The sequence below is a fragment of the Dreissena polymorpha genome, chromosome 1 (genome assembly GCF_020536995.1).
Source record: "Dreissena polymorpha isolate Duluth1 chromosome 1, UMN_Dpol_1.0, whole genome shotgun sequence".
NCBI classification, from domain to species: Eukaryota; Metazoa; Mollusca; class Bivalvia; order Myida; family Dreissenidae; genus Dreissena; species Dreissena polymorpha.
The window spans coordinates 52609934-52636274 of record NC_068355.1 but is presented as its reverse complement, the minus strand read 5'-3'; the positions used below and the strand labels follow the sequence as shown (position 1 = coordinate 52636274).

The 26341-nt window shown below is 37.2% G+C and overlaps 1 protein-coding gene across 1 annotated transcript in view; it reads left to right on the top strand.

Annotated features, from left to right (window-relative positions):
* The window catches only part of LOC127880929 (gelsolin-like protein 2), a 31033-nt gene that overhangs the window by 3979 nt on the left and 713 nt on the right, over nucleotides 1-26341 (top strand). The window contains exons 3-13 of the mRNA XM_052428448.1: nucleotides 408-488; nucleotides 4024-4097; nucleotides 10231-10305; nucleotides 11462-11533; nucleotides 13228-13355; nucleotides 13853-13961; nucleotides 16646-16756; nucleotides 17921-18007; nucleotides 18334-18416; nucleotides 24418-24496; nucleotides 25808-25903. Coding sequence (XP_052284408.1) covers nucleotides 408-488; nucleotides 4024-4097; nucleotides 10231-10305; nucleotides 11462-11533; nucleotides 13228-13355; nucleotides 13853-13961; nucleotides 16646-16756; nucleotides 17921-18007; nucleotides 18334-18416; nucleotides 24418-24496; nucleotides 25808-25903 — 995 coding nt within the window. The remainder of the gene's footprint in view (nucleotides 1-407; nucleotides 489-4023; nucleotides 4098-10230; nucleotides 10306-11461; nucleotides 11534-13227; nucleotides 13356-13852; nucleotides 13962-16645; nucleotides 16757-17920; nucleotides 18008-18333; nucleotides 18417-24417; nucleotides 24497-25807; nucleotides 25904-26341) is intronic.

Here is a 26341-nt window from a genome sequence, read left to right as displayed (position 1 = left end):
ATGATCGAGCGGCAATCGGAAAGATGGTTGAGTGGACGTCGTGAATGAGTCGTGTAGGGGTCGTGTGTTATCGACAAGAGGTCGAGAAAAAGTCGTTTATACCATTTTTAGTCGAGCTTGGTCGGGTTTGGTCGGGAAACTTCGGTGATCGGGATGATCGAGTTGATCGGATCGGCAGTAGGAACCCACCTTAACGCTCACGCAACGAAGGACTGTTTTACATGTTTATGAAGCCTCGTTTTGTGAAAACTGCGCTTAATGTATGTGTTTTAGTGTCTTCCCAGATAAGCCTGTGCGGCCTACACGGGCTTATCTCGGACGACACTACGCACATGCATTAAGTCCCGTTTTCACAAAAAGAGACTCAACATGTATTTGAGTCACACGTCATCTGCTTCTTAATTCAGGCCTGAGGAAAGCAAAACAGTACAACTGGAAGGACTCGAACATGGCGCTGTTCGGCAGCGACCTCGAGCGCCAGGTGAAAAGTGAGTACGTCTTCTTACAAACTATGACCCATGTTGCTGAATTGTGTTATTATAAGTATTCGATAACCTCGGACAATTTCGTAAAGTCTTCGAAATATCCAGACGTCTTGATATTTATCGTAATTCAATTTCTTTACATTTGGCGCAGATGCAACGCAGTGTAACAAAAGCAATATTTCGAGATGAAACAAAAGAATCTAATCGGGTAACATAGCAGTTGATATAGGAAACCAATCAATGTACGGTACAAATGATTTTGCGTTCAATGATGCATATCTGTTTCAGTGGGTTTTCTTCGTTAACGTAATTCTAACATATTTTTGCTAACTTTATTATTTTGATATTGGCAGTAATTACACCGTAGACATCACCTGTGAATGTAAAGGAATATGAACGTGATGGAACCCAGACAGTCAAATTGCCCACACTCATTTTGACGCGGTATTAACCGTGTTGGCTTGAAAGTGGTTTCATGAACTCTTTAAGTGCTGGAAGCGAATTGTGAAGGCTTTTGCAAACAGTTTGGATCCAGATGAGACGCCACAGAACGTGGCGTCTCATCAGGATCCAACATATTTGATATTCTGATAGTATTCTTTGGAAAAAAAATGGAAGAAAATGCTAATTCTAGAAATTCATCAAACAACATTTTAGCAGACGACAAATATCCCAGCATGCAAAGGAGTTAATTGACTGGCCGTTTGCATTGGACGATTATTCCTGGTAGTTTGAGTAGCACGTACATGTGATGAGTCCATTAAGTATCGTTTTATGAGACGTAGGTTCGCCGTTGGTTGATTTGTTGCTGGGCTTTCAGGATCAGATTGGATTTCGTTTGCTTGATATATTGATACCTTATATCATAACCTCGACTCATTGCGTGTGTGCGGTGGGAGCGGGGGGGGGGGGGGGGGGGGGGGGGGGGGGGGGGGGTAAAGGTAAAAATTACCGTAACTTGAACTATACAACAGTTTCTTTTCAATCACTCAAGGTCGAATATACTTTTGCAGTGCTCCTGCTAGGCCTAAATGGAAGGGCGCCCGACACGTCCTTCCGAAGCCCCGCCCTGCCCTACCGAGGCCGCGCTCTGCCCTTTTAATTCTCAAAAAAAATTATGAGACACATTATAATTCTTAATATCGTATAACATTGATATTTATTTATTACTGATTGTAGACATTTTATTTGCATGGTTTTATAATAATGGGAATAATATACTCTAACAATTATTATAATATAAAATTGAATATCCAACAGGGAGCATTCTGTATAGTAACCGCGCGCTCGAAAGTGCCCTTGTGACAAAATACTGCGCGCTTGAAAGCGCCCTTTTGACAAAAAAGCCCCCATGCCCTTTTCAATCCTAGCTGGAGCACTGTAGATACGGGTGGAGCCACGTGCTTATTTATTAGCTCACCTGATTGCTCAGGTGAGCTTTTCTGATCGGTCTTTATCCGTCGTATGTCCGTCCGTCCGTCCGTAAACATTTGCTCGTAAACACTCTAGAGGCCACATTTCTTGTCCCATCTTCATGAAACTTGGTCAGAAGCTTTGTCCCAATGAAATCTCGGCCGTGTTCGAAACTGGTTGTGCTTGGTCAAAAACTAGGTCACTAGGTCAAAAAAAAAAGAAAAACCTTGTAAACACTGTAGAAGTCACATTTCATGCCAATCTTCATGTAACTTTGTCAAAATGTTTGTCTCAATAATATCTTGGTTGAGTTCAAAAGTGGTTCCGATCCGTTGAAAAACATGGCCGCCAGTGGGCGGGGCAGTTTTCTTAATCTGACTATAGAGAAACCTTCTTAACACTCTAGAAGTCACAATTTTTGCCCAATCATCATGAAAGTTTGTCAAAACATTGGTTCAATTGATGTGTCGGACGAGTTCGAAAATGGTCGAGATCGGTGAAAAAAACATAGCCGCCAATGGGCGGGGCATTTTGGCTGTCGAGAAACCTTGTAAACACTTTAGAAATCACAATGTTTGCTCAATCATCATGAAAGTTTGTCAAAACATTGGTTTTATTGATACCTCGGACGAGTTTGAAAATGGTGGGGATCGGTGAAAAAACATGGCCGCCAGTGGGCGGGGCATTTTTCTTTATATGTATATAGTGAAAACATGTGAACACAGTAGAAGTCACATTTTTGGCCCAGAACATTTGTTTCCTTGATACGAGAGTTGAGTTCAAAAATGGTTCCGGTCAGTTGAATAACATGGCTTCTGGGAGGGGGGCAGTTTTCTCATTATGCCCCCCCCCCTTTCGAAGAGGAGGGGGTATATTGTTTTGCTCATGTCGGTCTGTCCGTCCACCAGATGGTTTCCGGATGATAACTCAAGAGCGCTTATGCCAAGGATCATGAAACTTCATAGGTACATTGATCATGACTCGCAGATGACCCCTATTGATTTTCAGGTCACTAGGTCAAAGGTCAAGGTCACGATGACCCGAAATAGTAAAATGGTTTCCGGATGATAACTCAAGAACGCTTATGCCTAGGATCATGAAACTTCATAGATACATTGATAATGACTCGCAGATGACCCCTATTGATTTTCAGGTCACTAGGTCAAAGGTCAAGGTCACGATGACCCGAAATAGTAAAATGGTTTCCGGATGATAACTCAAGAACGCTTAAGCCTAGGATCATGAAACTTCATGGGTACATTGATCATGACTCGCAGATGACCCCTATTGATTTTCAGGTCACTATGTCAAAGGCCAAGGTCACGGTGACCCGAAATAGTAAAATGGTTTCCAGATAATAACTAAAAAATGCTTATGCCTAGGATCATGAAACTTCATAGGTACATTGATCATGACTCGAAGATGACCCCTATAGATTTTCAGGTCACTAGGTCAAAGGTCAAGGTCACGGTGACCTGAAATAGTAAAATGGTTTCTGGATGATAACTCAAGAACGCTTATGCCTAGGATCATGAAACTTCATAGGTACAATGATCATGACTCGCAGATCACCCCTATTGATTTTCGGGTCACTAGCTCAAAGGTCAAGGTGACGGTGACCTGGTATAGTAAAATGGTTTCTGGATGATAACTCAAGAACGTTTATGCCTAGGTTCATGAAACTTAATAGGTATATTGATCATGACTCGCAGATGACCCCTATTGATTATCAAGTCACAAGGCAAAGGTCAAGGTCACTGTGCCAAAAAACGTATTCACACAATGGCTGTCAAGGTCACGGTGACTCAACTTAGAAAAATGGTTTGCGGATGATAACTCAAGAATGCTTACGCCTAGGATCATGAAACTCCATAGGTACATTGATCATGACTCGCAGATGAAATAATGATGAAACTTGACCAGGATGTTTGTCTGGACAATATCTAGGTTAAGTTTGACATTTGGTAAAGATTGAATGAACCGACTCCTCTCAGGCGAGCGAACTAGGGCCATCTTGGCCCTCTTGTTACGCAATCCATATTGAACAAGAAACTGCAGTTGATTTACTTACATTCAACGTCAATTGTAGTATCACGTGCGTATTTTTCTGTCCATCCTGTTTTAGAGGCGGCCGCCCTGGGAGAGCCAGCGTGGAAGAACGCAGGCGTCCAGCCGGGTCTTCAAATCTGGAGGATAGTTGTAAGTACACGTGAGTACACGATCGTGATATATCGTCTATCTCCGGAATGCTCCGTAAGACAGAGGATTTCTTTTATGACAACGTCTGTGCACCCAGAGTGGCATTCTATACATAGATGGTGACGTCACTACGTTATTATCACCTCTATACTTAGACGCATCACGCACCTCCATTTGGAGGCATTTATGACTACGACACAAAGAAGTCCGCGGATGAATGAAGAATTTGCTTTATAAGTAAACTTTCATGTTATGATTTAAAAGTTACCTAAGTATAATTTTGTTCAGTCTTACGGTCTTATGTTAGTATCAATTAAAATTTTCGTAAGTTTTCAACAATTTCGCTCTTTATTCATTTTTTTTAAACTGTGCTTTCACTTTCGGTTGTATAACAACATGTATCCTTTATTGACGAAAGTTTGCAATGAAATAGCGTTTTCAAAACCGCTTAAAAAGTTTCAGAAGGTGTGTCTGATGCATGTTATGAATAGACACAATGTCATAGCTATATTGCCGACTAGTATGGGAACAATTTGGTATTTCAAGTGGCTCCATTTGCATTGCAAGAGAAGTTCAAATTGACTTGTTCAGTTTGTTAAATTTTGACACCCTAATTATATATTTTTTTATAAGTGCCTGATAGATTTTTTTCTTTAAATAATTGAGATCAATGAAAATTTTAGTAATCGCACAGCATTGATGTTCTATGATGGTCATTTTTTAGTGGAATAGTATGTTACAATAAAACAATAATAACTATTGTATTAATGAATTTAGATTAGGTGTCGTCTTTAAATGGGGTAGTAATTCATTATATGAGATTAGCACATTATATAGTTGAACAATAAATAACACTTTAATGACTTACCATAGTAAAATAAAGTAGCATAGAATATGTTGCAGGTCATAAAATGTAAAACTGAAGTTCAAACTCAGAAGAAGCTTTACAAATATTTTACACTGTCACTGACAACACTGCTGGTTTTCCAAAAAAAATCCTTCCTATCTACCTGACCTAGTTTTTTGGGGCAAATTTAAATATTTTTAATATCATTGACTTAAATTATTAAAATATCAATGTGTTTTGATTACATTAGCTTATTATATTATTAATAATAAATACTTTGCAAGGAAAGTCCAATTCTGTTTTAATTAGTCTTAATTTGGTTCTAGTAAAATTGAAAATATCAGTGACATCCAAAACATGGCTTATATGCGTATGAATGCATATTTTCTTTGACAGTTACATAGTACCCTATTTAATTGGATTAAAAACAACAAATAACTATAGTTCTACAACCCAGCCCAAGTTGACTCAAACTGAATTAATTCATCAATTGATCCTATTTAATTATATTAAAAACAACATGTGTAAGATTTTGATAATATCCCATGTATTCCTCTAGTATTCCTGTAGTACACCAACATGCACTTACTAATGATTTACATGCACTCCTTAAACAGTTTAACAAAAAAAATGAATGATTAATCCAAAGAAAACAACAAACAAGCTGCTTCATATAAAAAGTTAATTACATAAGATTACATAAGCAAAATAATCATTTTGATAATAAATCAAGATTATACTTTTACCAAACCATTATAAATTTATTGTGGGGTGGGGGGGGGGTAATGTAAGCACTAAACTCAATATTGAGTGCATTTGAAAGAGATATAAATGTTTCATGCATTGCTTTTGATGAGGCCCACAAGTCATGGTCCTTTAATGGTAGCTTTCCTATTAGGGAATTTTATACTTATTTTTTACTCTACAATCTAGCTCCTTTGTCATAAAATGAGAAGTTTTAATATCCAACAGGTTTTGTGTTTGAACCTCACAAATTTTATAATACCAAAGTCCCATCATATAATCATCATCAAAATCAGCAGCAGCATTATCATATTCATCATCATCATCGTTGGCAGCAGCATCATTGTGTTGTATTATCAGAATTCAATACAAATACAAACACAACCATTACAACTCTTACTACTACTACTACGACTAATTAATTAATTATCTACTACTACAACAAGAACAACAACTACGACTACCGGTACTACTACTGATCTTTCTTCTACTACTACTAGTCTTCTACTACTACTACTACTACTACTACTACTACTACTACTACTACTACTACTACTACAACTACTACTACTACCACCACCACCACCACAACCACCACCACTACTACTACCACCACTACTACTACTACTTGGTACACCAGAACTTGTTGTCCATGGAGACGATAATGAGAACTCCCAGAGTATTGATCGAACCCACGTCCAGCGGACATCATTCTCTGCACCATAGCGACCATGAATTAATATTTGACGCCATGTACAACATAATTCACCTTATTACAAAAAACATGGAATTCACAAAATGACTGAAAATGCTTTAAAATAAATGCAAATTTTAAATTTGAAACAAAACAACCTAAGCAATACATAATAAGAAACACTACTATATTGAAACACTGATACCATGAACATTATAGGGTGTAACACCTTATGTACATGTACCAGACCTTTTATGTACTACCGGTACTTTGAAACTTTACGTACCACCTACATAAAATATAGGTGTTATTGTCCATACATTCATAGCAGTCCTAATGAATTAAGGTCATTCTCTAAACATGATTAAAGTCTAAAGAAGGAAATTATTTGATTTTTTTACAGTTTGAACATTAAGGTCATTCTCTCTTCTCTTCAAAGTATCACATTTCAATTATACAATATAATACAAACATTTTAGACTTTATAATCCTTAGTAAGGATAAGATAAGAGACAAACGAATTTTTATCCCCACGCTTTTTGAAAAAAAGGTGGGGATATTGTGGTTATCTCCGCCGTCCGTCCGTCCGTCTGTCCGTCCGTCCGTCCTGGCCACTATCTCCTCCTACACTAAAAGCACTAGAACCTTGAAACTTACACACATGGTAGCTATGAGCATATGTGCGACCCTGCACTATTTGGAATTTTGATCTGACCCCTGGGTCAAAAGTTATAGCGGTTGGGGTGGGGCCGCGTCAGAAATTATCACTCATTTTTTTAGGTTATTTTACATTTACTTCTTTATTTCTACACCGATTCACTTCAAATTGATACTGGACCTCTCTTATGACAATACGGTCAATCTCAACCATGCATGGCCCCATTCCCAACCCTGGGGCGCCCCGCCCACATAGGCCACACCCACCAAAAATTTCCATTTACTATAATTTTTTCATTTCTACACGGATTCACTTCAAATTGATACTGAACTTTTGTTATGACATTAGGGTCAATCTCAACTATGCATGGCCCCAATCCCAACCCTGGGGCGCCCGCCCACATAGGCCACACCCACCAAAAAATTCCATTTACTTTAACTTTTTTATTTCTACACGGATTCACTTCAAATTGATACTGAACTTCCCTTATGACATTAGGGTCAATCTCAACTATGCATGGCCCCATAACCAACCCTGGGGCCCCGCCCACATAGACCACACCCACCCAAAATTGCCTTTACTATAATTTCTTCATTTCTACACCGATTCACTTCAAATTGATATTGAACTTCTCTTATGACAATATAGTCAATCTCAACTATGCATGGCCCCATTACCAACCCTGGGGCGCCCTGCCCACATAGACCACACCCACCCAAAATTGCCTTTTACTATAATTTCTTCATTTCTACACCGATTCACTTCAAATTGATACTGAACCTCTCTTATGACAATACGGTCAATCTCAACTATGCATGGCCCCATTACCAACCCTGGGGCCCCGCCCACATAGACCACACCCGCCCAAAATTGCCTTTTACAATAATTTCTTCATTTCTACACCGATTCACTTCAAATTGATACTGAACTTCTCTTATGACAATACGGTCAATCTCAACTATGCATGGCACAATTACCAACCCTGGGGCGCCCTGCCCACATATGTCACACCCACCCAAAATTGCCTTTTACTATAACTTCTTCATTTCTACACCAATTCACTTCTAATTGATGATGAACTTCTCTTATGACAATACGGTCAATCTCAGCTATGCATGGCCCCATTACCAACCCTGGGGCACACCTAGGTCAAACATTCGGCGTGGGGATACGCGTCGGCCTCTGCCGCGCCATTTCTAGTTATAATTTACTTCAATTTCAGGTAAGACTAATAAATCATTTATTAAGTACTACATGTACTTGGGCTAATAAATTAAACTAAGACACTCAGTGACACTAAGACAATCTGACAAAACATAAAATCTATGGCCAATATAGATCTATAAGTATAAGTCTAAATTCATAAATACTATCACACAAAATACATTTCATCAATAACACACATTCATATTAAATTAGTTATCTCTATATATTATAAATATGGTACATAAAGTGTCAGATAGTGGTACATAAAGTGTCATTACATAAACGGACTGGTACGTAATGTGTGACATTCAACATTTTAAAAATCAGTTAACAATATATGGACTTCATTGTTTTGCATATACGCAATCAAAGCATATTTATTAAAAATTAAAACACACTGTTCATGGCTGTATCTTTTTATTTATACATGCATCAACTATTCTGTTTATTAATACATTTTTCAAATTATATATAAACAAGAGCATCACATTATGGGTGCCAAGCTAGGCTGCGGTGCAGTTTTGAATAAATGAAATTTATTAAAAGAATTTTTAGAGGTTAGTGACCTTGACCTTTGACCGAGTGACCCCAAAATGGGTGTGGTGTGTAGAAATCATCAAGGTGCATATACATGTGAGGTTTCAATGTTATAGGTGGAAGCACTTTGATTTTAGAGCCGATGTAAAGGTTTTAGCATGACGCGGACGTCTGACGACGAGCTGTCTATGACAATACCTAGGGTTTTCCCCAAAAACAGCCGAGCTAAAATTGAGCGCCATTAGTCCAAATTTTTGACGCTCTTAAATATTAAGCTACTTTTTATATGGGTAATATTTAAAGCAAAGAATTTAGCCCATATAAAAAGTATCTCTAAATTCTTTGCGCGTCTTATAAATAAGACTAGAGCACCATATAAATTAAATGGAAAACATACAACATTATGTCAAGAAAAATAAAGCTGTAAAAATCTCACCTGCTCGTCTTTGATGTTGCAATAAGCACATTCAGCATTTTCAGTATCTACTAAATAAATATATGAAAGTGCCAAATGTCCGAGATACCATGACGTCCTCCTCAAAATGTTAGATCCTTTGAACTCCATTTATTTTATCCCTGATTAATCCTCTCACACATGAGGCCTACATGTAAGATTCCTTGTAATGTTCACAGCGTTTATTTTAAATCGTTTACGTTCTCAAATTTCAGCAGGTATTTAATTATAAATATTTATTTAAGATTTTGATTTATTTACTATTTCGAAGATACAGTCTAAAAACGTGTTTAGTTAGTCTAAGTTACGTGTTTAGTGATTCTTACAAACAATAGACTGACATGAAAAGTGGCTCCTTTTGAAGCACAAACTGCATCCATGTATATATTACAGCTGGCCCGGTTTGATGGGGCCTGTTTTTGATAATAATTAATTACCATTTTTCACTTCCGTGTTTATTATGTTTACCAACGCCATGATGGAAAAAAGTCCGTTTCCCACAATGCTTAGCGCGCATTCACACAGGTCAGTAAGACCGGTGTGACACAATGCCCAGAGTGGTGGTTACAGTTGGCGTCATGTATATATTACCGAACGTTTGTTTGCAAAGGTTATTGCTAACATAACGGTTGGAAAGGCTTGATTTAGCCGTTTGAAATAAATTGTATTTGTTCAATGCAATGCTAATAAAAAATAACCATGCATAAGTTTCAAAAAACGTTTTTTCCATCCGGCCATGAGTTTACAAAGATTAAACATTTGCCTTGTACTTGCCTATGTTTCATCAAAGAGTAGAATTATCTTTATAAGCGGTCCAAACAATGGGCACCGAACATGTCTATACTCGAAGATATGTTTTATGAATGAGTTCTGAATAGGCACAACGACAATTTTAACGTAGTATTAAAATGATAATAATTTTCTGACTTAAATGAAATCCATTTGTAATACATGTCGTTCAGCTCTGATGTAGAAGTCTTGTATTTTGTTTAGAAATTCATCGTGACAGAATGGCCTAAGGAGGATTACGGCAAGTTCTACAACGGCGACTCCTACATCATCCTGAACGTAAGTGGTTCACGTGATAACGTAACCTATTACAATCGTCAACGTGTGTGGTTTTCGTGATAACGTCACCTATTGTTATTGTCAACGTAAGTGGTTCACGTGATAACGTCACCTATTATGATCCTCAACGTAAGTGGTTCACTTGATTACGTCACCTATTATAATCGTCAACGTAAGTGGTTCACGTGATAACGTCACCTATCATAATCCTTAACGTAAGTGGTTCACGTGATATCGTAAAGTATAATAATCGTCAACGTAAGTGGTTCACGTGATATCGTCAACTATAATATTCGTCAACGTAAGTGGTTCACATGATATCGTCACCTATCATAATCCTTAACGTAAGTAATTCACGTGATAACGTCACCTATTATAATCGTAAACGTGAACGGTTCACGTGATAATGTTATCTATTATATACCTCAATCAGTGATTCTCGTGATAACGTTACCTATTAAAATCGTCAACGTAAGTAGCTCACATAATAACGTCACCTATCATTATCCTTAACTTCAGTTGTTCACGTGACAACGTCACATGACGGTTTCATTAAATGATGTTCCTGTGATATTTTCTTGACATCCCGACAGTGAGGTTATACATTAACATTGCTGATAGTACAGAGAAGATATTGCTAATTATGTAAATGAGCCAAGCTGTGCAAAGGCGGGGCTTATTGCACGAGCGTAAATTGTTGTCACGGAGAAGGTTGCCGGGATCGTGGTGGATATGGTGTCCGCCCAGCGACCGGGAGGTCATGGGTTCGATCCTATCTTTGGGAGCGTTCTTTAGATTTCCCTAAGCCACCAAGTACCTGTTCTGGTACCAGGAAACGGACTCGAGAGAGTTTAAAAAAGCCTTCGGCTTTGAATGCAATCGAGCTCAGCTAAATAGATTTATACAAATCTGGAACTCTTAATGTACATGCATTCAGCCCCGTTATATCAAAGCGAGGCTCAACTGTGATCCGATTTCGTAGGTGTGACATTACGCTCAGCAACTTATTATATACATACCTTATTATATCGACTTGTCAAAATCATCGTGACTTTAATGAGTGAGATTATTAAGGCCATGTGCCTTTATTTTTTAGGACAAATACCTCATCACACAAAACATGAGCGGCATAGGTAGTGAATTTTTTTTATTTCAGACGTACACCGAGGGTGGCTCAGCAGACCTGAAGTACGACGTTCATTTTTGGATCGGCAGCGAGAGCTCCCAGGTAGGTGCAGCTATATAGACCGCAACCAACGATAGCTTGAGGGTTTGATTGTTGTTGTTTTTTCATTGGAAAAGGTGGGAACAAATAATAGCTAACAGTGTTAGTTACAGTGGAAACATATTACCGAATGATAATGTGCGTTTAGGTCACGATGGGCTATCGTCGCAATCAACTAAGGCTAACAACAGCTACTGTGCAAGTTACGGCGAGAAAAACACTTTAAGTTAATTGAGCTCGATTGGTCATTGTCGGTTCAAGTACTACTGAAAAGCACCCAGTGTACTCATAAGTATACTACAAAGAACCCGGGATACGGGAAATATACCAAAAAGTATCTTGAAGTATGGCCGAGTGCCTTTTAGCGTATTTTCCGTACCATGGGTATATTGTAGTATACTTACGAGTACCGGGGGTACTTGAGCCGACAACAATTGAGTGCAATTTGCGTCTAATTGAAAAGCCGCTACATGTAAATAAATACAGATTGCTGCCCTATTTTGCGATACAATTTTAGAGCATTGATTTTTGTATCTGCATTTGTAATTCATTCTTAAGATCTTTTATAAAAGTCATCATGACATGTATATCTGCAATTTTTGTCGAAAAGGTATGTACATTTTCATAGGTACGATATCAAACATATAATTTCTTCATAGATCTAGGCTTATTTGTTCTTGTTTCTAAATTGTTTTACTAGTGACGAACATGTTTATCGGGGTGTTATAAATTGTTTAGCTGTAGAGGTCTCATCAAATGAGCTTTTTCTTGAATGTGCGGAATGCTTATGGATTATCCAGTTAATTCCGCATAAAGTCAAGCCATTTCATGCTGCTACATAAAAAAGATCTACAAGAATCTTATTGTTCATTCGCCACGTAAGAAAGCAAGTAGCTGCGAGATAAAACAGATGGTAATTTAATCAACATGGGCAGTGTGTATGTGCGATGGAGATACACACTTTTTTATTAATAATTATATATCGTATGTGTTATGGTTCAAACTGTTTAGTGTTTTTATCAAGATTGCAGCTCTATACTTAATTCTCGTTAAAACAAGTTTCTTTTATACCTTCTCCATCACTCTAACTGTGCAACCATGTATTGGATCGGAACATTTAGTCGTTATTTATCCAAACATATAGATGCATCAAATAAACATTGCAACAGCTGCGGACTGTAAGACCAGATGCTGCGCCCTTTAATTTATAAGTGCACATTTTATGAACTAATTGCATTAATTATTTTGAACGAATGCCCCAAAATATATTTCACAAACCTAAAGTTATTTGAATAAATATGTACATAGGAGTTGTTACTTCTAAATTGCTCGTTCATATCAGATATACATGATTCATTTGGCGTATTAACTGTGTATTCCATATTACGTCTGTTAAATCATTAACTGTGTTTCCATATTAATAAAATGAAAACGTGGTAAATCATAGGTACGATAGCGAACCAATCCTAGGTTGTTGTTTTTTCTTAAACCTAACTTCTTTATTATTCGTAAAATGCATTAGAAATAACGATTATAAAAACCCTTAAACATGTAGACACCTCAGCTCGTATTTTTATTAATACGACGGTGTTACTCATATTACTATCCAACTTTTACAAAAAAGACTGAACTCTAAGACGAGTCTCCGTGCTGTATGGTTATGGTTGCTCTGGTCTCACGTGTTTCACGTGTTTAAGGACGAGTACGGCACGGCGGCCTACAAGACGGTGGAGCTAGACACATTTCTGGACGACAAGGCCGTGCAGCATCGCGAGGTTCAGGGGTTCGAGTCCGAGCTCTTCCGAAGCTACTTCAAGGAACTCGTGTGAGTACCACTTGCGGACTTCCGGTAAATTGTAATCGTCTGTTGAAAGTGCTTTGTATTGTTTTATTACTCATATCATATTTATTTGTGATATATTTATTTGTGATATGAACTTAAACGAAACGGTACGCTATCTATTGAGACTTTTCACAATAATTATGTAGCACGCAAACCTACGAAATTCTGTCTTGTTTAACCCATTTATGCCTAGCGTCAAGAAAAACAGGTTTTGGCAAACAGCGTAGACCTAGATGAGACGCCGCATGATGCGGCGTCTCATCAGGGTCTGCGCTGTTTGCTTTAAGGAATTTCTGTTAGAAATATTTTAAATTTAGAAATTAACTTACTAGACATACCTAATTTTGGCAAATAAATTGATCCAATTTAAAAGGATAGAAGAGTCCATTAGGCATAAATGAGTTAAATCACAAACCTGTTGTTATTGGCTGATCACCACACCTATAAAAATACATTTAACATGTATCATCCATATGCAGGACGATGGAGGGTGGCGCGGAGACTGGTTTCCGGCACGTTGAGCCCACCAAGTACAAGACCCGTCTGCTGCAGGTCTTCGGCAAGGGAGCCAACCTGCAGATCAGAGAGGTACACTCGTATAGAGACACAGTCTGGACTGCAATTGACCTTTCCACATGCATTATATGTTGCTAGATTGAAAAAAGGTTATTCAACCTTCAGACCCGACTCCAACACGCATAAACAGACTCGCATTGTCTGTTTAGCTAAACTTAGTTTGTCATGGTGAGCTTTTAAGATCATCTTTTGTCCGTCGTGCGTCGTCCGTCGTCAATATATGAAACCTGGTCACAAAATTTGTTTCAATCTCAGCTGAGTTCAAAAGTGGTCCCTAGTCGTTGAAAAATATGACCGACAGGGGGCGGGGCAGTATTGCTTATATGGCTTTAATAAAATATTGTTTGCATTCTAGAAGTCACATTTATAGTCCAATCTTAATGAAACTTGGTAAAACATTTGATCTTATGATAGTTTTGCTGAGTTCGAAAATGGTTCCGGTCCGTTGAAAAACATGGCCGCCAGGGGCGGGCATTTGTCCTTATGTGGAATTTGTAAAATCTTGTTAACACTCCAGGAGTCACATTTGTTGTCCAATCTTAATGTAACTTGGTTAGAACATTTGCTCTAATGATATCTCGGCCCAGTTTTAAACTGGTTTCGACAGTTGTTTTGAAATCATTAATTTGCTAATTTCTTGCAAAAATAATGTGTTTATGCTACAGATTGTTTGTGGATTTAAATTATAAAATAGTTTAAATGTTGTTTTGATATCATAATTTTTCAAATTTCTTCTTAACTTCTATATTTGCACATTTGTGCACATATATTTAAGTTTGATATAGATCGAGGTTCAGATGTTTGGTACCTTAAAAAAATCAATGGTGATTTTCTAGTTTGTCCAATATTCATGAGTCAGCTCGGTTAGAATTTTTAAAATAAATATCTCAAACGAGTTGAAAACAAAAAATGTGCCTAGACATTTAATATCTATGTTTCATAAAGTACTTTCAGTATTTTCAACTTCGCTTTCTTAGAATAGTCTTGTTCATTCGGGTTTCAGGTCAGCGCCTCTGGGCCGATTGTCTTCTTTTTTATGCCCCCCCCCCCCTTCGAAGAAGAGGGGGTATATTGTTTTGCACATGTCGGTCCGTCGGTCCGTCCGTCGGTCGGTCCGTCCACCAGATGGTTTCCTGATGATAACTCAAGAATGCTTATGCCTAGGATCATGAAACTCCATAGGTACATTGATTATGACTGGCAGATGACACCTATTTATTTTCAGGTCACTAGATCGAATGTCAAGGTCACAGTGACTCGAAATTGTAAAACGGTTTCCGGATGATAACTCAAGAATGCTTATGCCTAGGATCATGAAACTTCAAAGGTACATTGATCATGACTGGTAGATGACCTCTATTGATTTTCAGGTCACTAGGTCAAAGGTCAAGGTCACAGTGACTCAAAACAGTAAAATGGTTTCCGGATAATAACTTAAGAATGCTTACGCCTAGGATCATGAAACTTCATAGGTACATTGATCATGACTGGAAGATGACCCCTATTGATTTTCAGGTCACTAGGTCAAAGGTCAAGGTCATAGTGACTCGAAATTGTAAAATGGTTTCCGGATGATAACTCAAGAATGCTTACGCCTAGGATCATGAAACTTCATATGTACATTGATCATGACTGGTAGATGACCCCTTTTGATTTTCAGGTCACTAGGTCAAAGGTCAAGGTCACAGTGACTCGAAACAGTAAAATGGTTTCCGGATGATAACTCAAGAATGCTTGCGCCTAGGATCATGAAACTACATAGGTACATTGATCATGACATAACTCAAGAATGCTTGCGCCTAGGATCATGAAATTACATAGGTACATTGGTCATGACTGGCAGATGACCCCTATTGATTTTCAGGTAACTAGGTCAAAGGTCAAGGTCACAGCGACTCAAAACAGTAAAATGGTTTCCGGATGATAACTCAAGAATGCTTACGCATAGGATCATGAAACTTCATAGGCACATTGATCATGACTGGCGAATGACCCCTATTGATTTTCAGGTCACTAGGTCAAAGGTCAAGGTCACAGTGACTCGAAATAGTAAAATGGTTTCCGGATGATAACTCAAGAAAGTTTATGCCTAGGATCATGAAACTTCATAGGTACATTGATCATGATTGGCAGATAAACCCTATTAATTTTCAGGTCACTAGGTCAAAGGTCAAGGTCACAGTGATTCAAAACATTAAAATGGTTTCCTGATGATAACTCCAGAATAATTAGGCCTATGATCATAAAACTTCATAGGTACATTGATCATGACTGGCAAACGACCCCTATTGATTTTCAGGTCACTAAGTCAAAGGTCAAGGTCACAGTGACAAAAAACGTATTCACACAATGGCTGCCACTTCAACGGACAGCCAATGTGGGGGATGCATGTTTCTATAGATTTCCAATAGGTCGATAATGTTTGATTAAGCATCTTTTTTTCTTATCATTTTAAAGTGTTCGTCTGCAGTCTAAAAACGGCTGACGCAGAGGAAAGGCAATGCTCTAGACTTACGAACATGATATTTGGACAAATAAATGTATTGAAATAAATACTGTGTAAAGTAAAGTAGCTTAAATCAAAATTTAAAATACGTCTACCTAAAGAGAAACACGCCATTGTGTCGCTCATTCTATAATGCCATTCATTTACATAAATGGCCTGACTAATGACGTCACTAATCCGCTTACGCCAGGTGCCGCTGAACAAGAAGAGCCTGAACTCCGATGACGTGTTTATTCTGGACGCCGGACTCACTGTCTACCAGTTCAACGGAAACCACGCCAGCCCATTCGAGAAGGCCAGGGTAAGGTCATTTGGTCAGGAAGCCTATTGATTTGTCAAGTATGATATATAAACTGTATGTGTTAAGTTTGAACAATATGTATTTTGTGTATGTGTCTGTCATCGTGATTTGATTTTTTGTTTTTAGTTTCATGTAATCATAAAATAGTTTCATTTTATGGACGAACTTGGAAATATTTGTTTCTGTAAAGCAACTTTTTCCTCTTTTGTATTTCTTTGCAACAAGTTATATTCTTTAATATTCTCTTCGCTTTGTGTTTCTAGACAAACACATTGTCTACTGTGTGTTGCTAAATAACCATAGTCTCTACCATGTGTTGCTTAGCAACCATATTACATACTAAGTGGTGCGTTGCATATTTACTCTCTACTGTTTAATGCCATACAATCATAATAATTTCTCGACCTGGCTTGATGTAATACTCCCGGTATGTATCTTTAAAGTGTAGGTTGTATCGTTACGTCAACTGTATGTTACCATGACATGATATCCTCTTTTAAATGTAGATGTATAATGTATACCGGTTGTTGTTCCTTTTGCAATGTTTATTGTTTGTTATGTGTTGGAGGTCAATATAAGTATAGTATGTAAATTGTTTGGCATATGATGCATTTTCTTTTGTTAATTCTGTTATGGTTAATCTCTTGTTGTAAGTATCTTTGTTTTCTACCCCATGTGTAGTTTTTCGTGGGAAACGTATTGGATATGCATCAATATTACCTACTGTATGTTTTTAATCATATTCTCTTCTTCATCTTGTTAGCCAACCTTATCTTTATTATTGCAAGAAATTCAAAGTGTCTTCTTCCTGTTGCTATGTGACCATATTCTTGTTTGTGTGTTAGTGGACACCCCCATTCTTCTATGTGTGTGGCTAGGCGACAATATTATTTATATGTTTCGCTATTCAACCATTTCATCAAATGCTTGTTGCTTGGCGACCATATATCTACTGTATGCTACTATGCTACCATATTTTGTAATTCGTGTTGTTAAACGACCATATTGTCACACGTTGTTTGCTTAGCAACAATTTTGTGCTATGTGATCATATATTCAACTTCGTGTTGCTAAGCAACCATATACTCTGCGGTGCGTAGCAATGTAACCATATCGTCTTCTCTGTGTTGTTTGGCGACCATGGTCTCTTCTGTGTTTTGCTAGGCGATGGAGTTCCTGCAGAATATCGAGGGAGAGCGTGCCGGAAAAGCCAAGGGCGTGACGGTTGATGAACACAGCATTAGCGAGGCCGTAAGTAGATCTGACGCAGGTTTATACGTATGTTTGAGATGAAATTCTTTAGTGTTTAAATCGAATTTATTAAAGCGTTTTGTTACCTCAATGGGATGCATTCTTTTTATGTGTGAAGGCCATGCAGATACATTTATTTGCACATAAGAGCGTATCTTAATACAAATGTATTTGCATTTACCTCTTTGTCATTAAATAATAGTGTTGTCACTACTAGTACAATATAAAATTATAATTATCAAAGATGATTTCGGGTTTTATTGTATACTGTAAAGTTGCCGATTAAGGTAGCATTTGACCCTGCTCATCGGCGTTCTCTTTTCCAGCACGAGTTTTATAGCTACCTACAAGAGGACGCAGACGACGACGGTGATGACACTGATTTTGGCGGACAGAAGAAGCTTTTCCGGTATGGATAACGCATGAATTAATACAGTTCTTAATCAGATACCTTTAGTTGTTTTATATATAATAAGAACATCAACCACCGATACGTGAAACTTGTTAAACATAGAGACTACGGAATTTATCTGTCGGACGGACGGTATTTAATCATAGCATTTTAATCACAGCAGAAATAGGTAGCTGCAAACTCAACACCAGACCAAATGACTAAGGTAGTTCTCCATCGCATAATTCTCCATCTCATGTTTAATAATGGATCAGTGGGAATCGTGGGACCTTACGTTGTTATATATTCCAACCATTTGTTAGAATTAGGACAACATAATGTCCTTGTTTTAACAATGTTTTTATGTTGAGTTATATTACTGCATTTTATGTTTCTAATTTCAAAGATCATTCTTCATCTGTTTAATTAACTTTTTAATGACATAAGCGACATTGTTCGTATCTTTTATTATATACAACAACTTACGTATATTTGTTAAGTCAAAGCTTTGTTCAGTTCCATTACTGCATTTAACGTTTCTAATTTTAAAGATCATTCTTCATTTGTTGAATACACTTTTTAATGGTTAAAGCGACGTTATTCGTACCTTTTAAAATATTCAACAACTTAAGTATATTTCTGAAGTCAAAGCTTTGTTCTTTTCCATTACTGCATTTTTTTAACGTTTCTAATTTCAAAGATCTTTCTTCATCTGTTTTATAAACTTGATAATGACATAAGCGACGTTATTCGTATCTTTTATAATATACAACAACTTACGTATATTTCTGAAGTCAAAGCATTTTTTTTTAAATCCCCATGGAGTTGGAGTCATTAAGCTTATTCCGTCAGCTCGTTTTGATGTCCGTACGTCCTGAAGCTTATGTTTTCAACCTCTCTTTTACCCTGTTGGGAAATTTGTCGTCTGCTAAAATGTCGTCTGCAGAATTTATAAAATTAGCATTTTCTTCGATTTTTTGTTCTAAGAATACTATCAGAATTGCACTTTCTGTGGCGTCTCATCTGGATCCAAACTGTTTGCAAAGGCCTTCAAAATTCGGTTCCAGCACTGAAAGAGTTAACAACTGGTTAGTTATTGCACAAACACACACAGTTGAATGGCCATAATATGTAGCTCTTGCTGAGAAGAATTCTAGCAAAATTATGGCTCTTTGGCTGGTTTCCAGTATAAAATATATAGTCCCAAAATCGTGTGTTTTCAGCTGCTCTTTAAGTGCTTGGCGTTAAGTTTTACAACTGCATGGCTTTTATGTTCAGAACTGAATTATGGCTCTTCCATGTCAAATGCAGCATATATCGTGGATTTGTATGCGTCAAATATCTTATCTGGAAGGCATTCGTGTCTGTGACTCATTGTCAATTTGTATTGTTAAATAATTTAATATTGGCGATTACGGACCCATTCTAAGAAACATGAAATGTCAGATGTTATTTTTTTCCTTAATGCACACTACTAAACCATTGATGTTATTTCCTATTTTGAGGTTTGAGTTTGCGATTGCAAAACATTTAAAGGCCTTAGAGGTTTTATACTTCTCATATAATTGATAAATTGCAGTAATATTTTTAATCAGTTTTATTTATTTCAATGCATTTTTCAGGATAAGGTAAGTGTGATCGCTTGTACAAATGTTGTACGCAATTGTTAATTGCCAATTGTTTGCAATACTTTGCTCTGTCTCCATGCAAGTTATATTAGGCCTGCGATTGCTTTACTTTACAAAACAACAACATAGCATCGTATTAAGAAAAGTGCTTATACAATATGATATGGGTTGGTCTTTGACTTTGCATAATTCAAATGAGTAAATTCAGGAATACAAACAATAAAATTAATGCTGTGTAAACGTTTACTCAGTATTTCTAGGTGTTTCTAAGCTTATAGAAATTTGAATGAATAGCACTATTAGTGATTAAATTATAATGCAACTATATTATTATGGAATTCATTTGTATAAATCAAAACAACAAAGATGAATTAAACTAAAATAACCATACAGATCATTCCCGTATAGAGTTGAAAGGCTTACCTGCTTTCGTCCGCCATCCTAAGATGCAGAGTAGAAAATATGCAGTTTTGTTTAAAGCGAGATTATATGATTTATGTGTTAAATAGTAATACTTTGATAAAATATGTTACACAAAAAAGGCAAGAGAAAGTATACATTGAAGACGAATTTCATAAAATGCAGCAAAGACAAATTAGCGCTCCGAGCCGATTGTGACGAAGATATTCCGTACATATTTTCCTACAATAACCGAAGCACTCGTCTTTTTATTAGGATCAGAGTTAGTGTTCGTGTGTCGTATAAATATATATCGTTGCAGGAATTTAAAATGAACCGTTAAATTTAGATTCACATCGTACATGCATTGTATACATGCTGGCGAATTCGATTGTTCAGACATTTCCGATTTCAGAATTAAATATCTGGCTTATTTCGCATTTTTCGACACATGTTCTTCTTAACTTTTATTGTCCCCTACCGGTTTCAACGGAGGGGACTTATGGTTTTGCGCTCTGTGTGTCCGTCAGTCCGCGAGTCTGTGAGTCTGTCACACTTTTCTGGATCCTGCGATAACTTTAAAAGTTCTTAATATTTTTTTCATGAAACTTGAAACATGGATAGATGGCAGTATGGGCATTATGCACGTCATTTCACTTTGTTCCTACGTCAAACATTCTGGTTGCTATGTCAACAAACAATTCTTCTGACAATGGTGGAGCCGGTAGGGGTCATATATTGCTTGGCAATAGTCTTGTTTACATTTATATTTAAATATATGTATAATAAGTTGTTTACACATTTTATATAAATTCATAAATACTTGACAAAATCGTTTAATCTCGCTTTAATGCTTATAAAACAGTGACACTTCACAGAAAGCAGCAAACATAGACATTTTCGCAATGCTCAAGCCGCTGGAGTGTAGTTACGATTGCAGTTACGATTGCACTGAGTTGTCGCCTAAATCACAAGATTCAAACAATACATTGCCCGTTCATTAGGGTGTTCTGTCCCTGCGTACATCTGATATATTTCTGTCCTATTAATTGACCACATCTTCTGCTGCAATCTCATACTTATGGAAGTCTTTGAAAAATTATTTTTACATATTGTCAAATTGCTTTAGATACCTGTCAATCAACAATAGAGTCGAACAAGCACGGGTTTACATTTACAATCGTAAACAAAAGCACATGCCCGAGTAAACAAAAGCACATGCCCGAGTAAACAAAAGCACATGTCCGAGTATAATAATCAATTTGGTCCACACTTTAAGATACACAGCCGGAAAGCGGAGCGACACATTTTCTATCGAAGCGCATGAAGCTATTGTTAATTAGATTCGCATTTTATTTGCTCATCTATAATATAATGTGTGCGTTCTTTTGTAGCGTAGCTTAGTACATGTACATTATTTGTGTACGTGATTCATAATTATACATTTGTAAGCGTTCGAGTAATACGAGTCATGTATTGTGTTATTTTTGCTGTTTTGCTTATGTTATTGTTTTCAATATGCTTCACTATTAAGTTTATAATATGTAACGCAATAATACAAGTTAAAAGTTGTAAAATTAATGGACATAAACAACCTGTGATTTGATCATTGTTTGCCATGTAATGCGTCATTCGCATTTATTTAAATTGATTTCCGTTATATTTAAACATTGTTCTGAATGCGTTACATAGACCACTACGAAAATAATGAGTTAACAGTTGATATTTTCACACACAGAAAAAAGACAGCTATATCCCCCGCCGAGGTTTGGGGGTTGGGGGGGGGGGGGGCTTACATTAAAGTGGTGACATTGATGTTGAGTTAACGCATGACATTACTTTTTCGTAGTTATTGGAGATATAAAGCAAATCAAATAAAAAATAAGACTAAAGTATCGACCTTCAAGTGAGACATTGACCTTAAGCCAGTGTGGTGCCTTCTACAAATGGTCCAAATGGCCTAAACACTATAGCCAAGTTAAAAAAAACAACTTCAGTAATTGCAGAAGATTTACACCGGACAAGAAATAAGGGGCTCCATTATTTGACCAAAAATGATAACCTTAACTTTGACCCGTCATGACTGATTCATGCCCACTGCACAACGCCTCAGATATTAAATGAAAGTCCTTCATAAGAGTATACAAGTTATGAAGCGGACACACACATGAGGGCCAGGGGCGCAGCTAGCATTTTTAGCTGTAGGCCCGGATATGATACATAAAAACGGGGGGTTCGGGGTCCTCCCCTGGAAATTTTTTAAATCCTATAACGCCTGTGGTGAAATTTAAAGCATATCTAGACAAATAATAAGATGATACTTTGGCCTTTGATATTTTACTGGTTTATCAAAATGTCAGAGAACTAAATTATACTGTATTATCTTTATACAAGATAACGAAATTTCAAAACAATATGGAACAAAAAAACATTTAAAAGTGTAACCCTCCACTTATTCACTAGTCAAACCATGGGAATTATTTCCTATTACACTGTCTGTATGTCTATTATTGCATAAACTCTTTCTATAATGCACTCTGGCGGGTTGCAGAAACTTGGCAAAAGGAGGGCTTGAACGGGAGAAATCGCGTATTAACAATATAAAGAAGTGAAACTCCAGCTGCTGGAGTAGTATTGAATTATTATTATAAACAATTAGTAGGCCCTTTATTTAAGGCAAGTGACCGATTGCCCAAACAGTACAAAACAGCACAATACAGCACAATCCAAATCAACATAAACACAAATAAGAATAAAGCTGGGGTCACCGCCTTGGAACGGTCAATGCAAAACATTGGGGGTTTAAAACGGTTTTGGAGCGCGCAACCTCACACTTGGCCCAGCAATATTCATAATAATGTTAATCGATTACAACTCACTATACTGTTGGAAGTGAGACAAGTAGATCTACATGTAGATCTATGTAAACTTGTTACAACAAGTCACGTGAAAAGTAGCGAGCTAGAATCTATTCACATAGAAAGAAGTAGAGTTAATAATTGGAAGATATGTACTTTGAACAAGACCATAATCCATTGTCGGAGGATTGTGTGAATATGAAATGCAGATTTCTAACACCTCACCCCCATCAGGGTCAACAATTTAATGTGTATTTCGAAGTTGAATCATTTTAAATTGTTTCATGTTTAAAAAAAAAAAGTAGGCCCGGGCCTGCTGTGCCTAATAGCAGCTACGCCCCTGAAGGCTAATGCTTTTGACGTTGCATTGTGAACTTGCCTTTAAGCCGGCATGGCTGAAGAATGCCTTTTGCACAAGTGCACAATAATTTCCATATTGAAGGCAACTTGAATGAATATCCTTCTATAGGTATAGGACATATGGACTAGACCCCAAAAGAGTCTCAAACTTTTGGCCTTGAAGTATGACGGTGAAATTGATCCAGCGTGATTGACTAATGTCTACGCATCGTCTCAATGGCATAAACGTTGTTACCCAGTTTTAAGTAACTCCTTTTATGAGTATTTTATATATATTCCGGACATGAAAAAGAGGCTCGACATTTTGACATTGAAGAACGACATTGACCGTGAGCCGGTGTGAATAACATAACATGCCCGCAGCATCTAAGGGAACCGTTTACATTGAAGTATGATTATGACATTCAGCCGGCTTGTGTTCGCATCGTCTCAATAAACTAAACATTGTAACCTATTTACATGAAAACTAGTTAATATGGATATGAGATTTGTACGGGAAATTAATAGCCTAGGCTCAAGATTTTGACGTTGAATTATGACCTTGACCTTCAGCCGGCGTGACTGACTCCTTTCTTCCAAACATCATGTCAATGCCATTAACATCTGAAGCACCTTTCATGATTATCAACCAATAATCAATGTTTGATCTTATCAACCAATATTCAATGTTTTATCTAACACTCTTTTCAGTTATGTTGTTCACAATGTTATTGTATATTTCAAATGAAAACTTCGTGTTTTGCACATCAACGCATATACGTGTCGTTATTTCAGAGTATCTGATGCTTCCGGTAAGGTGGAGTTCACGGAACTGAAGACCGGAAATATTGCCAAGGCGGACCTTGGCAGTGACGTAAGTCAGCCTTATGATTGGTATTAGGTTATCCGGAGTCACGAGTCATATGCATATATTTCGGATACGCATTATTTAGTATAGTTAAGTTTTCAACGCCGAATATGTATAAAAAAATAAGGCATACGATTCAGACCACATGTATCCTCGTTCATCCAAATCCGTTGTGCTTCCATACTATGTGTTTTCAACAAATATTGCGCTGTCGGTTTGCGTCGACAATTGACCATACGATACCGAGAACATCTAATTATGTTTAGCCCTCTTCCCACAAAAAACAACATCACATATGTCGTCGCTTTTTCCGTTTGTACGTCCTTCATTCACAATTTCACGCCTCTGGCATATCTAAGTGTTTGCTGGCAAGAATTCGACGAAACTTCATGGGAAGCCTCATTATCAAGATACGGTTATCATAATACCAGTACGTCCCGCTTCAGTGATTTTTCTTACGATTATGTTACTTTTATATATGTCTGGATATAATAATATTATGGATTTCCGAGCTAATTTTCTGCAACGGTTGTTTTTATTTTACATGATAATATAGGGACACTTCAATACCAAAAAGTTTACTGTCTACGAAGTTGTTACGCTTTAATTTATTTTATCCGAGTTATTCGAGTTTATTCTGTAAAAAAAATCGTATACGTTCAAACATGTATCTTCATGTTTGAGATTATAATGTATGTTCGTTTGCTTGCTACGGAATCGATGCCTTGATGTGTTTTTTGGCAAGACGGGCTATGCAGGAATTCAATATACAGAAGGGGTAATCACGTGACAAACAAGATGGCGACGTCCATGCCGAGGCAGGTATTTTTCGTCGTTTTATACCCTTTATTACTTATAATATTTTTTCTTTGCCGCTCACTTTCCAGCCATATTAGTAAGAAAGTTACTGGCTTTTATTTCATAGTAATATTCGCTCTTTATCTCGACATTAATCGGTGCGAAATTTCTTAGCGGGATGACCTAATTAGGGCTCCATTAAAAAAAAGTTGCGGGAAGTAAAGTCGAGATATAAAGCGAATTTAAATACGAAATAAACGCTAATTACCTTTTTACTGATAAAGCTAAAAAATAAATAGAAGTAATAAAGGGTATAAAACGGCGAAAAATAACTGTCTCGATATGGACGTCGCCATCTTGACTTCCACGTGATTAACCCCTCTGATATAGAGCAAATATAATTTTCTAACAGAAAACATCAAATAAGTTCTTGAAATCCTTACGATAAAAATAAAATTAGTTTGAACTTGTCGAAACCATAAGAATGGCAAAGCGCTATTTGATTGGTTTTGTTTTCAGGACGTGTTCCTGTTCGATTCGTGTGAGCAGATCTTCGTCTGGATCGGTCAAAATGCCTCCCCGGCCGAGAAAAGGAACGGCATGACATATGCGCACGTAAGATGTCATTCCATGTCTTTCCCCAATGAATTTTCTAGGTGCCGATGCATTTATGTTCAAATCCCCATACCCGTTGAAAACCTTTCCCATACCCATCTGTGCCTGCGCACGAGTCTCCGCCCCATCCGTGTAGAACATAACACTTTTGCACTAAGCAGGGGTTAAAAGCCGGTTTATTTAACCTGCAGTACTGCCGCGCTGAAAATGTACCTTTTAAACATACGATCTGCGCTCACATTTAACAGTGTAACATTTGTCTCTGAACTAAATGATTTAATAGTTTTCTACAGCATACTCAGTTCAACGCTAGGATAGAATTGCTACTATATCCTTTGGTGAAAATCTTTCAATGGTTTGAATATACTCACCTGCTGACATTTTCGAGTCGTTTTTTATGAATTAATATTTGTTACAATGCCTAGGATTTCCACCATT